The sequence below is a fragment of the Schistocerca piceifrons genome, chromosome 5 (genome assembly GCF_021461385.2).
Source record: "Schistocerca piceifrons isolate TAMUIC-IGC-003096 chromosome 5, iqSchPice1.1, whole genome shotgun sequence".
NCBI classification, from domain to species: domain Eukaryota; kingdom Metazoa; phylum Arthropoda; class Insecta; order Orthoptera; family Acrididae; genus Schistocerca; species Schistocerca piceifrons.
Window position 1 is genome coordinate 170,658,358 of NC_060142.1, and position 13,671 is coordinate 170,672,028.

General features: G+C 41.6%; 1 protein-coding gene across 3 annotated transcripts in view; it reads right to left on the bottom strand.

Annotated features, from left to right (window-relative positions):
* LOC124798460 (venom dipeptidyl peptidase 4-like) overlaps nucleotides 1–13,671 on the bottom strand; it is a 539,163-nt gene that overhangs the window by 61,558 nt on the left and 463,934 nt on the right. For all 3 annotated transcript variants that reach the window (XM_047261885.1, XM_047261884.1, XM_047261886.1), the window contains exon 2: nucleotides 13,143–13,371. In XM_047261885.1, coding sequence (XP_047117841.1) covers nucleotides 13,143–13,371 — 229 coding nt within the window. The remainder of the gene's footprint in view (nucleotides 1–13,142; nucleotides 13,372–13,671) is intronic.

Below are 13,671 nucleotides of genomic sequence, written 5' to 3' on the forward strand. Positions count from 1 at the left end.
GTTCATGGTCTCATTTGATCTCATACGTTCCTTTTCACATGGATTACTTGTACCCTCTTATTCATAATATTTCAGCAGTTTTACACAATCATGTGTAAACTATTAATTTAAAATGTTCAAAAATAAGTGAAAATAGTCAAAATTAACAGTTTCTAGAAAGAATAGGGGAGGGGAGATGCCAATGGGAAACCCATACTAAAAGGAAGCTCACACTGATGGAATATTTTTTGAAGCATCTAGAAAATAACTTGGTCTTGGCAGGATGAGAAGTGATTAAGAATTGTTGAAATCAGATAAAGATTGAAATAAATAAAACTGTCAAGAAAACTAATGAATTTGAGACAGAATAGCTGACTAGTAACCACATCCAGGAGGGGTAACGCATAGTACTGCTGATAGACTCATATAAAAGTAACACACTTGCTGGTGTTCAGAACTAATAGTTTCTTCTCAGGGGAGCGCTGAAGGATAGATTGGGGGAATTTAAAAAGTAAGGCCAGGCCCATTCACACTGCAGAATGAGAAGGCCACCTTTACTCATTATCACTTCAGGTGGGCATGACCAAGCGGACTAATACAAAATCTCCATAGTCTGGGTTTATGAACCCCATTGTATTTTTGGAATGATGTTGTAACTCTGATGCTAGCTATCTACACAAACACATTTACTTATTTTCCATATGGGTATATTTTTTGAGTATCATCCATTTTCAACAAATCAATGTAATGGTGTGCCAGTTTATCAGTATTTGAATAAACACATCATAATGAGAGTAGTCCTTATCATCTGATAACTGAATAGAGTGAGAAGGATCCCTTTCCTCAGATTAATTTTTTACCTGACACCTACTTATTAAATACACTACTGGCCATTAAAATTGCTACACCATGAAGATGACGTGCTACAGATGCGAAATTTAACCAACAGGAAGAAGATGCCATGATATGCAAATGATTAGCTTTTCAGAGCATTCACACAAGGTTGGCGCCGGTGGCAACACCTACAATGTGCTGACGTGAGGAAAGTTTCCAACTGATTTCTCATCCACAAACAGCAGTTGACTGACATTGCCTGGTGAAATGTTGTTGTGATGCCTCGTGTAAGGAGGAGAAATGTGTGCCATAACATTTCCAACCTTGGTAAAGGTTGGATTGTAGCCTATCGCGATTGCGGTTTATCATATCGTGACATTGCTGCTCGCGTTGGTCGAGATCCAATGACTGTTAGCAGAATATGAAATTGATGGGTTCAGGAGGGTATTACGGAATGCCGTGCTGGATCCCAATGGCCTCGTATCACTAACAGTCAAGGTGACAGGCATCTTATCCGCATGGCTCTAATGGATCGTGCAGCCACGTCTCGATCCCTGAGTCAACAGATGGGGACGTTTGCAAGACAACAACCATCTGCACGAACAGTTTGACAATGTTTGCAGCAGCATGGTCTATCAGCTCGAAGACCATGGCTGTGGTTACCCTTGACGGTGCATGACAGACAGGAGCGCCTGCGATGGTGTACTCAGCGATGAACCTGGGTGCACGAATGGCAAAATGTCATTTTTTCGGATGAATCCAAGTTCTGTTTACAGCATCATGATGGTCACATCCGTGTTTGGCGACATCGTGGTGAACGCACATTGGAAGCGTGTATTCATCATCGCCATACTAGCGTATCACCCGGCGTGATGGTATGGGGTGCCATTGGTTATATGTCTCGGTCACCTCTTGTTCGCATTGATGGCACTTTGAACAGTGGACGTTACATTTCAGATGTGTTACGACTCGTGGCTCTACTCCTCATTCAATCCCTGCGAAACCCTACATTTCAGCAGGATAATGCACGACCGCACGTTGCAGGTCCTGTAGGAGCCTTTCTGGATCCAGAAAATGTTCAACTGCTGCCCTGGCCAGCACATTCTCCAGATCTCTCACCAATTGAAAACGTCTGGTCAATGGTGGCCGAGCAGCTGGCTCATCACAATACGCCAGTCACTACTCTTGATGAACTGTGGAATTGTGTTGAAGCTGCATGGGCAGCTGTACCTGTACACACCATCCAAGCTCTGTTTGACTTAATGCCCAGGCGTATCAACGCCATTATTACGGCCAGAGGTGGTTGTTGTGGGTACTGATTTCTGAGAATCTATGCACCTATATTGCTGAAAATGTAATCACATGTCAATTCTAGTATAATATATTTGTCCAATGAATACCCGTTTATCATCTGCATTTCTTCTTGGTGTAGCAATTTTAATGTCTAGTAGTGTATGAGTGATTCCCATGGTAACTGGAGTCCCGTATATTGGTAGGCCATCATAGCTTAGATCTTTGTTAATGAAGCATATAGCTTCAGTACTTCACTTTAGTTACAAAACTGGTTACAGTGACTGTGACCAAATTTTTCAAAATATGTGAACATAAGTTCATTAGCAAAGAAAAGCAGAAAGCCCATCTCCCTGCCAATTCATTGACTGATCTATAGATACTGAAATGTGTTCTGCATCCTGGTGATTCTTGTGTTTTACAAAGTAAACACTCCATGGGCATATTGCTAATGCTGGGGTAGTGTGCCATTCTTTTATGCATCAAAACACTACCATCTGGGTTTTACATAATACTGTTATTTTACAACTGTATGCTTTCCCTTGTGTTCCTCTTATCTAAACTTGTCAAGCACTAGGGAACAGTGTAATACTAATGTAAGCAAATCAGAGTTAAATTTGTTGTTAGTTGTTTCAAGCTTCTTGTGTCAATGAATTACATTCTTTGAACATACCTAATTTACAAGAGGTTTTGCAACAACAGCTTTACCATGATTTTTTTTTTTTGCCCATGCAAGTCCTATCATACACTTTTCTACATCATTGTTTTCTCTACTTGCATATGAAGCTCAGCTGTCACCTGCAATAGTGCTTTCCTTATTAGAGACAACAGTCACCACTAATTTCCTCCTATCTCCTGTTACCCATCCCAATAAAAGAATAGTGGGAAACTTGGTTTACTGCAGCCCAGTATAGTGCAGGAAATATTGATGATTTTGCTTCAGTAGTTAATGTAATGGGCAAAGGTGATGCAACTTTGATTGGAATACTTCTGGATATGTTATGTGACACAGTGTTAGAAAATTACTTGGTATATATACTTGTGTTTTCTTAGCAGCTCAGTGACAAACTTGAAATGGCAGTACTCTTTCAGTCAGAGTTCAGCACTTTCATGACATTGAAAGAAAACTAAACAGTGTTTGTGAACTACACCACAAATGTTACAAAATCAATTCAGATGTGTGTTTGAAAACAATAACAGGTTTCAAATTATGGACAAAGTTGCAAATGTGTCAGATGGCCAGCATGAGGATGATACTGTTGTGGACATGAGCAACATTCCCTGCTAAAAATTCAACAGACTAACATTGTGTGACGTGATGTGCATGTTTTTACTGTATAAGGCAGTGTTTTGGGATAACTGTCCATCATTTGTGATGGGTAACTTGAGAATGGATCTCACTGTTTACTGTAATTTTTCAGCAATCAGTAAGGTGTAGCATAAAATGAATTTGTGAGCATTGTGTATTGTTCTTATTGACACAAATAAACTAAATTATAGTTAAATATTTTTACCTTTTGTCACACAAGCATAAATAATTTACTGATTTCAGCACCTAAAAATGCGAGGCCTAGCCATGACACTGCGTGTGCAACTGCTGTTGCTGGTGCACCAGCTAAATTGGCACCAACAAGCCTGCAAACCTAGATAAACACAATAGTACAACAATCACAGATACAAATCTTTGGAACAGCATCAATTATAGAATCTTGTATTAGTACGTTGGACACACAATAACGAGTCACTGAGTTGGAAAACATTTGGTAAAATACTCTCCAAACATAGGGTTCATATGGCGTGTTAGAGGTTTAAGAATTAATACTTCATCAGTTGTTAGTTGGGATGATAATTTATTTGCTTTAGTCAGAGTGTAAACTGTAGCTGCAGCCAGCACGTCTGGGGCTTAATGTATTTCAAACTAATGCTCAATGGATGAATGTTCGAGTGCACACAAGGAAATATTTCACAGGTTTCTTAATGCTAAGACTAAATGTCATGGGCTATAGCTGAGAAGTACAAGAATTTGGCAAGACAAATATATAACCATATCAAGAGTATTTAGTGACTGTGAGTAAAGAGATGTCATACCTGTGTCATCCACAGGTCCAAACTTTGCAAATGGCAGATCATGAACAAACAGTTTGATTATGAGCCTGGCTTTTGCAATGGTTTACAAAAAATTGCCACTTTTTAGGCAATATTCCAGTTGGCTAATTGATAGAAGATCTTTTGTACAGTAGAGGTGGGGCAGTGGCATCACATCAGAGTCATAGTTGGGAAGAACTTGGTTCAACCCCCTGTTTGGCCACACAGATTTAGAGTTTCCATGGTTGCACTAAATCGCTCAAGGTCAGTGCCACGATAATTCCTTCTGTAATCTGAGTTTGTGTTCCATGTCCAATGGTCTCATCTTCAATGAGACATTAAACTCAAATTTTGGTTGAAACAAGTTTACTGTTACGTCACAATTTATTTTACTTCTACTAGGCATTTCAGAGGTGTATTAATGTGAATTAATGCAACATGTATGTGCTCTATTTACAACTGTGGTGTAATCTTTCATACTGTCTACTGTGGTGACAGATTCCTTTTTTCGTCATGTTACACCACAAGCAGTTTGTAAAAACTGACGATGCAAATATGATATCTACATCCCATCTTCACTCTCTTGAACTCTTACAAATTGCATCTAATGTTATTTGCGAGGACGTTAGTTTCTACAGTATGTGATGTGGCAAACTGGAAAAGAAGCCTGTGACCATTAGAAACCCAATGATGGAGGTTTAAGCCATTGCAATGAATAGTAAAAATAAAATAAATGATGACTGATAAAAGTAAACTTATTATTTCAGTTACTATCAATAACAGTCATAGTAAAGCCTAGCGTAAAATGTTTGCATTTAAACCCAAATTTTCCTAACTTCATTCATTAGTTCTATTCCCAACACCAAATTTCAGTACAGTTTCAAGCACATGTTACAGGAGGTCAGATATAATGAACACTGAAGCTTCTTTCCTGCATAACTAACAGATGCTAAATATTTGTGTTTTCTACTGTCTTCTCTGATCTATAGTTACCTTAGCTCAATCTGTTGGATGTAAGTTCAGATAGGCTAATAGTTGAGGCAACTGTTTATCATGGAAAGCAGGAAATTCAGGTTCAGGTCCATACCCAGTATAAATATTTGTTAGTAGTTTTGGGTTCATAAGTTCTAACCAGTTTTCATTGACATTAATTCACATCAGCCAATCTACATTGATTTCTCTGGATCATCTGTTCCTTTAATTGCAGCACGTACAACTCATATATTCTCAAAGACGTAGAAAATATGCCATTTATGCATTGCAAAGCCCCTCTTCATGATAGCAGGGCCATTCACCAAGCCTTTCATATTTATTTTTAAGGAAAGTGAACTGTTTGACTTAGCACTGCCAGCTGATCTCCAAATTTCCATGATCTCAGTGAATTAGACTTTCATTTGTGATCCATTTTATTTGTGAACCATGTACTACCTCACATGCTGAGCATAATGGAATTGCATTCAGGAGGATGATTGTTCAAATCCGTCCATCCAGACTTAGGTTTTTTTTGTGATTTCTCCAAATCATTCCTGGAGAAAGCCAAGTTGGTTCCTTTGAAACATTCCAAGCTTGTGTTCCATTTGTAATGATCTTGATGTCAAGAGGACATTAACCACTAATCTTCCTTCCTTCCATTAATTTACAGTGAATATTAAAGAACTGGTGTATAGCGTGAAAAAGTGAATAATCTGGAATGTATCTGAAACTACTACTCCTTGCAAAAGGCTAAGCATTGCCTACCCAGCCACAGCTTCCCCTCTTCTGCAGTCCTCTTCATCTCCATATCTCCATGTAGGGAGAACATTCCATCTTACTGACCATATTTCTTAAATAGGATATCCTTGATCATCCTCCCATTTTCCTCCCTGCAAGCTTGCCTTCAAAAATGTATTTTTAAACTAGTATGTTTTCAGTAGACCTCTCATTTTTATTCCTCCAGTCTTGTCTTTAAACTGTTTTGTAAAAGAATATATTGTCTAATTAATCGTCCAGTGAGTTTAACTTGGCGTTTACATGTAACTTTCAGTAATTCTTTCTTCTCTTCTGTTTCTTGCAGAAGCATTCTGTCAGTCCAGCCAGTTATTGTAATTCTCCTCCAGCACCACATTTCTGTAGCTTTGAGGTGAGCTATCCCATTCTTTGCTAACGTTCAGGTTTCACATCTGTATGTCAAGACACCCCATAGAAAAGTTTTTATAGAAATTGTTTCTTAATGTGGACGCTTATGTGCTTATTCAGCAGGAAATTGTTCTTATTCTGGAAGGAGCTCTTGGCTAGTGCTGTTCTAATCTTTATTCCCATCAGACATCTATAGGTTTATTCAAAATTATATAGACACTTTACAATGACTGTAAAAAATTCTTGTATTGATGCAGTATATCATATGATTATACACTGAAGAGTCCAAGAAAGTGGTACACCTGCCTTATCTCGTGAAGGGCCCCCACAAGCACGCAGAAGTGCTGGCACGATGTGGCATGGACTCAACTAATGTTTGAAGTAGTGCTGGAGGGCATTGACACCATGAATCCTGCAGGGCTGTCCATAAACCCGTAAGATTACGAGGGGGTGGAGATCTCTTGCGAACAACACATTGCAAGGCAGCCCATATATGCTCAATAATGTTCATGTCTGGGGAGTCTGATGGGCAGCGAAAGTGTTTAAACTCAGAAGACTGTTCCTGGAGTCACTCTGTAGCAATTCTGGACGATGGGGTGTCGCATTGTCGTGCTAGATTTGTCCAAGTCCGTCGGAATGCACAATGGACACGAATGGATGCAGGTGATCAGACAGGATGCTTATGTACGTGTCACCTGCCGGAGTCGCATCTAGATGTATCAGGGGTCCCCTATCATTCCAACTGCACACGCCCTACACCATTACAGAGCCTCCACCAGCTTGAACAGTCCCTTGCTGACATGTAAGGTCTATGCATTCATGAGGTTGTCTCCATACCCGTACTCGTCCATCCACTCGAAACAATTTGAAATGAGACTCGACCGACCAGGCAACCTGTTTCTAGTCATCAACAGTCCAATGTCAGTGTTGATGGGCCCAGGCGAGCGTAAGGCTACGTGTCGTGCAGTCATCAACGGTACACGAGTGGGCCTTCAGCTCCAAAAGCCCATACGAAAAGATCCGAGAAATTAGAGCAAATACGGAGACTTACAAGCAGTCGTTCTTCCCACGCACAATTCGTGAATGGAACAGGGAAGGGGGGATCAGATAGTGGTACAATAAGTACCCTCCGCCACACACCGTAAGGTGGCTCGCGGAGTATAGATGTAGATGCAGATGTTTCATTGAATGGTTCGCACGCTGACAGCTGTTGATGGCCCAGCATTGAAATCCGCAGCAATTTGTGGAAGAGTTGCACTTCCGTCACACTGAACGATACTCTTCAGTCGTCGTTGACCCCTCCTTGCAGGATCTTTTTCCCGCCACAGCAATGTCGGAGACTTGATGTTTTACCGGATTCCTGATATTCAGGTACACTCGTGAAATAGTCGTACGGGAAAATCCCCACTTCATCGCTACCTTAGAGATGTTGTGTTCCATCATTTGTTGCCGCCTATAACACCACGTTCAAACTCACTTAAATCTTGATAACCTGCCGTCGTAGCAGCAGTAACCTATCTAAGAACTGCGCCAGACACTTGTCTTTTATAGGCGTTGCTGACCTCAGCGCCATATCCTGCCTGTTTACATACCTCTGTATTTGAATACGCATGCCTATACCAGTTTCTTTGACGTGTCAGTGTATGTATGGAACCATCAACTCAGTAAGTCTTTTTTGTTACAATTTTCGCCCGCATCATGGCTGCTAGATTACTGAAGAAGGCATTTTGCTTGATTTAGTTCTTCAAGAGTGAGGCCGCAACTGCATATCAATGCAAAACTGTTTTTGCAAATGTTAAAAGTCATGTGTAATGGCTTGGAGTAGCTAAGTCTGATACGGTTTCATTTGCTGATGTTTTCTCAGCACTCTCCAAATAGTTGGCTGTGGAGTTCCTATGTGGCAACTGGCCCAAGACGCTGGCTTTTGTAAACTTCTGAGGAACGTTTCCTTGATGCATTCACCTTGTTCCTCAGATGGTGATGGCCGCCCATTGCTTTTGTCTTTATGAAAATTTCCTGTATTAAACTTCTATTCCCATTCATAAATGAACTGTATGGTAGGTGGAGACTTGTTAAATGAGTTCCTGGATTTCCGATGCGCTGCGTTAGTGGACCTGCTCTTGCAGAACTGAATCACACAGAACTTCTTTACAAAAAACGTCTTGAGTTTCTGTTTCCAAACACATAATCATATAATACCTTACCTAAATACCGACATTTTTTACAGTCACTTTAAAGTGTCTAGCTCATTTTGAAAACCTTATATCGTTTTCCTCTCCATTGCTAATGAGATATCAAAATTCGGTTACTTCCTTGAGTTGTTCACGGTCCATTCTTATGCCAATCTTACCTCCGCCTCCTTTCTTGTCTATAAGCATAACTTTTGTCTTCTTGTTATTTATTTCTGCTTTTACTTCTGTTATCTCTCGAATTAAGATCCTTAGAATTTTATTCGGTTCCTTCCTTGAATCGGCAACTGTTGCAATGTTATCAATAAGTCTGATGAAGTGCATATGCATACCATTAATTTTGAATCCAATCATCTTTTCTTTCATTGTTGTTATTGTCTCCTTACTGAAAATATTGTTGTGAAAGTAAGGTGGTAGAGGACATCCCTGTTTCACTCCGAGAGTTGCGCTCTTCCAAAACAATGGTTCGGTAGTTTTGGAACAATAAATAAATGAAGTAGTAAATGATAGGATTATCAGTAGGGAAAGAAACGTTACTGGATGTGTAAGACAGAAACTGCGAACCGAGAACTTTTCTATGTTTTTTTGTTTGTGTGTTTAGCACATAACTAGAACCACACATCATTCAGCGTTAGTCCATTCTATACTTTATATCAGTAATTGTGATGTTTTTCTACGTTCACCAGGACGAATGCTCTTGGAAAAAAAAGGGTTCTGGCGTCATGGCAATGAAATTAATCACCTGGTGTCCGGACACGTCTGTCTGTCCATTAGTGAGAGCATTTGCACTTTTAATCTTATCTGCGACAACAGTGTGAACAAGCTGATATTCAGCATTGAACAAAATTGTATCCATAGCATGGAGGTGAAAAGCTTTCCTTTAGCATTGGGTTTCTAACTTCGATAATGAGGCTCCTGAAGCATAAACAAGTCTAGCGACAACTTCGTTTACGTCTGCTAGAAATTGTTGTAGGACCGTCCGATACCCATATACCCATGTTCTGTCAGCTATTATAACCTTTCTTAGACGATTTTGATTGTTGTCGACTTCATACAGAGATTCCTGAGCGATGCCTATGCGATGTCGTTTGTGGCCGAAATTCAACTATTTCGGAAAAGAAACTTTGCTGCTCCACGTTTCATGCCCAAACATCCGAAAAAATTGCTTGGCTTGAGACAAAGGATATGCCGACATCATCACTTATGGTGATTCGGTGATTTTCCATAATCACTTGCCTTACTTCTTCCACTTTGTTCAAATGGCTCTGAGCACTATGGGACTCAACTGCTGTGGTCATAAGTCCCCTAGAACTTAGAACTACTTAAACCTAACTAATCTAAGGACATCACACACATCCATGCCCGAGGCAGGATTCGAACCTGCGACGTAGCGGTCGTGCAGTTCCAGACTGTAGCGCCTTTAATCGCTCGGCCACTCCGGCCGGCTCCACTTTGTGGTCAGTAATTGATGTGCTAGGGCCTCCAGGGCAGTCGTCGTTTTAAGTGTCTTCTCGGCTCCTCTATGAAACTCTTATACCACTGATAAACTGTTGTACTCATAGTAGATCCACCATATGCCACAGTCAACATATGCAATGCGGTACTGTGCTTTATTCCATTTTTCAAGCCAAATTTAATGTAAATTCTCTGATCCATCTCTTTCCAAAGTAAAAATTCGTCAAGCACTCTAAAACACGTATAATCTTTTCGACTGCCAACAATAAACTAAGTATTCAAAACAGCTGAAAATGATGATGTACACCATGAATATATGTACCAAGAAGATGAAAAAATATTGAAAATCGGATATACGAGACGTGTTTTTTAAGTAAGTACTGTTTTGAAATTAAAGTAGACCTGTTAAGATATCTCAATAATTTTATTTTTACATGAAAGCCTGTACATTAATCTACGCACTGATTCTTCCTTGTTTACGTTGTGTACTGAGTGTTAAAGATGCCTCCGATAATCTTGAGCCCCGCTGACTGTGAAGTACGGGCAGTAGTAAGATTTCTTAGTGCTAAAGGGCTAAAGGCGATCGCTATTCATCGGGAGATCTGTGCAGTTTACGGAGAAAACATTATGAGTGATGGAATGGTAAGAAAGTGGGAAAGAGCATTTAAAGATGGCCGCACAAATGTGCATGATGAAGAACGAAGTGGGCGTTCTTTTGTCGTTAATGAAAGTTTGCTGCAGAAAGTGGACAATAAGGTGAGAGAAAATAGAAGCTTTACGATTTACTCCTTGCGGGATGACTTTCCTGATGTTTCTCGTAATGTTTTGTATGGCATTGTGGCCGAGCACTTGAATTATCGAAAATTGTGCACACGTTGGGTACCGAAAATGTTGACGGATGTACAAAACAAAACGTTTAGACAGTGCATTGACTTTCCTTGAGCGGTACCACAACGACGGTGATGACTTCTTAAGCCAAATTGTTGCGCGCGATGAAACATGGGTGGCCTACGTGACACCAGAATCAAAGCAACAGTCCATCGAATGGCGGCATTCAGATTCACTCAGAAAAGTTAATCTTAAGCAAACAATTTCTGCCCGGAAAATCATGTGCACAGTTTTTTGGGACAGAAAATGAGTATTGCTTGTGGAATTTCTGCCTCGTAATGAGACAATCAATGCAGCAGCTTACTGTAAGACATTGCACAATCTGCGCCGTTCAGTTCAGAACAAAATACGTGGCAAGTTGAGCAAGGGCATCGTTTTGCTGCAAGACAATGCCCGTCCGCATGTGGCGAATCAGACCAAAGATCTCTTCACATCTTTTCGATGGGAAACTCTAGATCATCCTCCGTTCAGCCCCGATCTTGCGCCCAGTGACTACCATCTGTTCTTGCACTTGAAGAAACACCTGGGCGGACAGCGTCTTCAAGACGATGACGAAGTCGAAACAGTGGTGATGCAGTGGTTAAAAAGTCAGATGGTAGACTTCTACGAGGAGGGTATTCAAAAACTGCTACAACGTTATGACAGGTGCCTCAATATTTACGGAAATTATGTAGAAAAGTAGATTAAGGTACAGGCTTTCATGTAAAAATAAAATTATTGAGATATCTTTGCACGTCTTTTTTTAATTTTGAAACCGTATTTATTTAAAAAAACACGCCTCATATAAAGCCTACTAAATTAAAATAATTCCTATTAATTTTTTGATCACATGTTGTATATACTCAATCATTTTCTAGACGGTTCAACGCTTCTGGTTTCGAGGGGACACTGATTGCATGTATAAACAAAGTGATCGAAATGAGGTAACGTCCGATGGATATGCAACAAACTTAAGGTACAGGCAACGTGGGTAGAATCGTATCTAGAATAGCTAACTGGGAATCCACCAGGGCACCCGAGAGCGCTAATGCGCTGATTCCTGGACTGGGGTAGGCGCGCCGACCAAGGATCGAATCTGCCCGGCGGATTAACGACGAGGGCCGGTATGCCGGCCAGCCCGGATGTGATTTTTAGGCGGTTTTCCACATCCCGCTACGTGAAGGCCGGGCTGGTCCCAAAGTTTCGCCTCACAGACATTTGAAAACGTTTGCACCATTTCATGACTTACACTAGACGCAGACAGCTGGGGTACACTACTTCCATCCCGAGGGGTGTGGTGTGCGTAGTGTAAGACCTTCGGTACACACACCATCAGATTATTTGACTTGTGGCTCTAACAAAGTAGGCGAGTGTTAGCAATATGTCTCGTGGTCTTATTGTAGCGTTTTGCCGTTAGGTCAGATGATAGAAATGCCACTTGCACAGTTAGAGTAGCAGATTGACGGTGACCAACTTTAAACAGAACTTGATTAATTTTCACACACATTTATTAAAATAATAAAAAGCATAGACATTATATAACTTGATTCTGGATGCTGTTTACAATTGACAATCTGAAGTTCCTTTGGTCTTGGTACGTTAATCCTATTCTCACATATCTCTGATACTTGACAAAGTGTCTATTCATTTATCTTCATGGCTATGTACAGGAATATGGTAATCTTATTAGGCACAGACTGAAACTTGACTATAGACTGGTACAGACTAATGTAGACTGGTACAGAGTGGTGCAGACAAATGCAGACTGACTAATCGGAGGTCTGTACACTCGTTATAATACCTTGCGTGTTCGTGTATCACTGCAGGGTGTGATCCACGAGCAGAAAAGCTTCTACGTTAGCAGCAATCTCATTGGCTGCATTACATATTAATACACGGATCGGCGTAAGCAGAATTTGGTCCGTCTCTAAGGCAGCGCCATCTCGTAGTGCGGAGATGGACGAGTGCTGCTCCTGCGCTGTTGTGCTTAGCAGGGCGCGCTCTAGTGGGAAAGTTGTGTACGCGCTGACTACGCGGAACTATGTACACAACAGGGGGTTTGGGGTGGCGTCAGGAAGGGCATCCGGCCACCCTCTGCAATTAACACTGCCACATCCGTAATAACAAAGCCGACCCCGCGTTGGAGCGGGACAAAGGCGCCGAGGAAGAAACTGGCTAACTGGGAAAGCCACTGTGGATTATGCTTACTTATGACAGTCTACGATAACCTATGTAGCTTACAACTCTACTCACTCCACGTCTGATTTTTGCTTTTTTCTTGTTGCCATTTGTATCCAGTTGAGTGCTCTGACTAGGCGTGTGTCCTACCTGAGATCCAGGAGGCGTTGGCGGGCGCGGCGGAGAGCCGGCCGCCCAGCACGTCCTCTAGAGGCACCCCCTGCTCGGCGGGGCCCTGCTGCGCCTGCGCAGTGGACGTGTCGCCGCCACTGGCGAGCAGCACGGCGCCCGCCACCACGAGCGCGAGCACCAGCGCCGCCACCGCCACAGCCGCCACCAGCGCCCGCCATCCGCGCCGCCCGCGCCGCGACACCAGCTCCTGCAAGCACCACACAACACGCGCTCTTACGCCCGTTTTACGAGAGCAGCTGTTCTCTTTGCACACGAACGATTTACTACCGCGTCCCGCCGAGCGCCGCGAAGCGAATTTCTGTACACGTTTTAAACGATTCAAATACTGACATAAAGAAATGCATTGGATTTGGTGGCGTCAGTGCCAAAGTCAGTTTTGGAGGACGAGAGAGACATGATAGTAATAACATACACTACTGACCATTAAAATTGCTACACCAAGAAGAAATGCAGATGATAAACGGGTTGTTTATATTTGTCCGAGGTC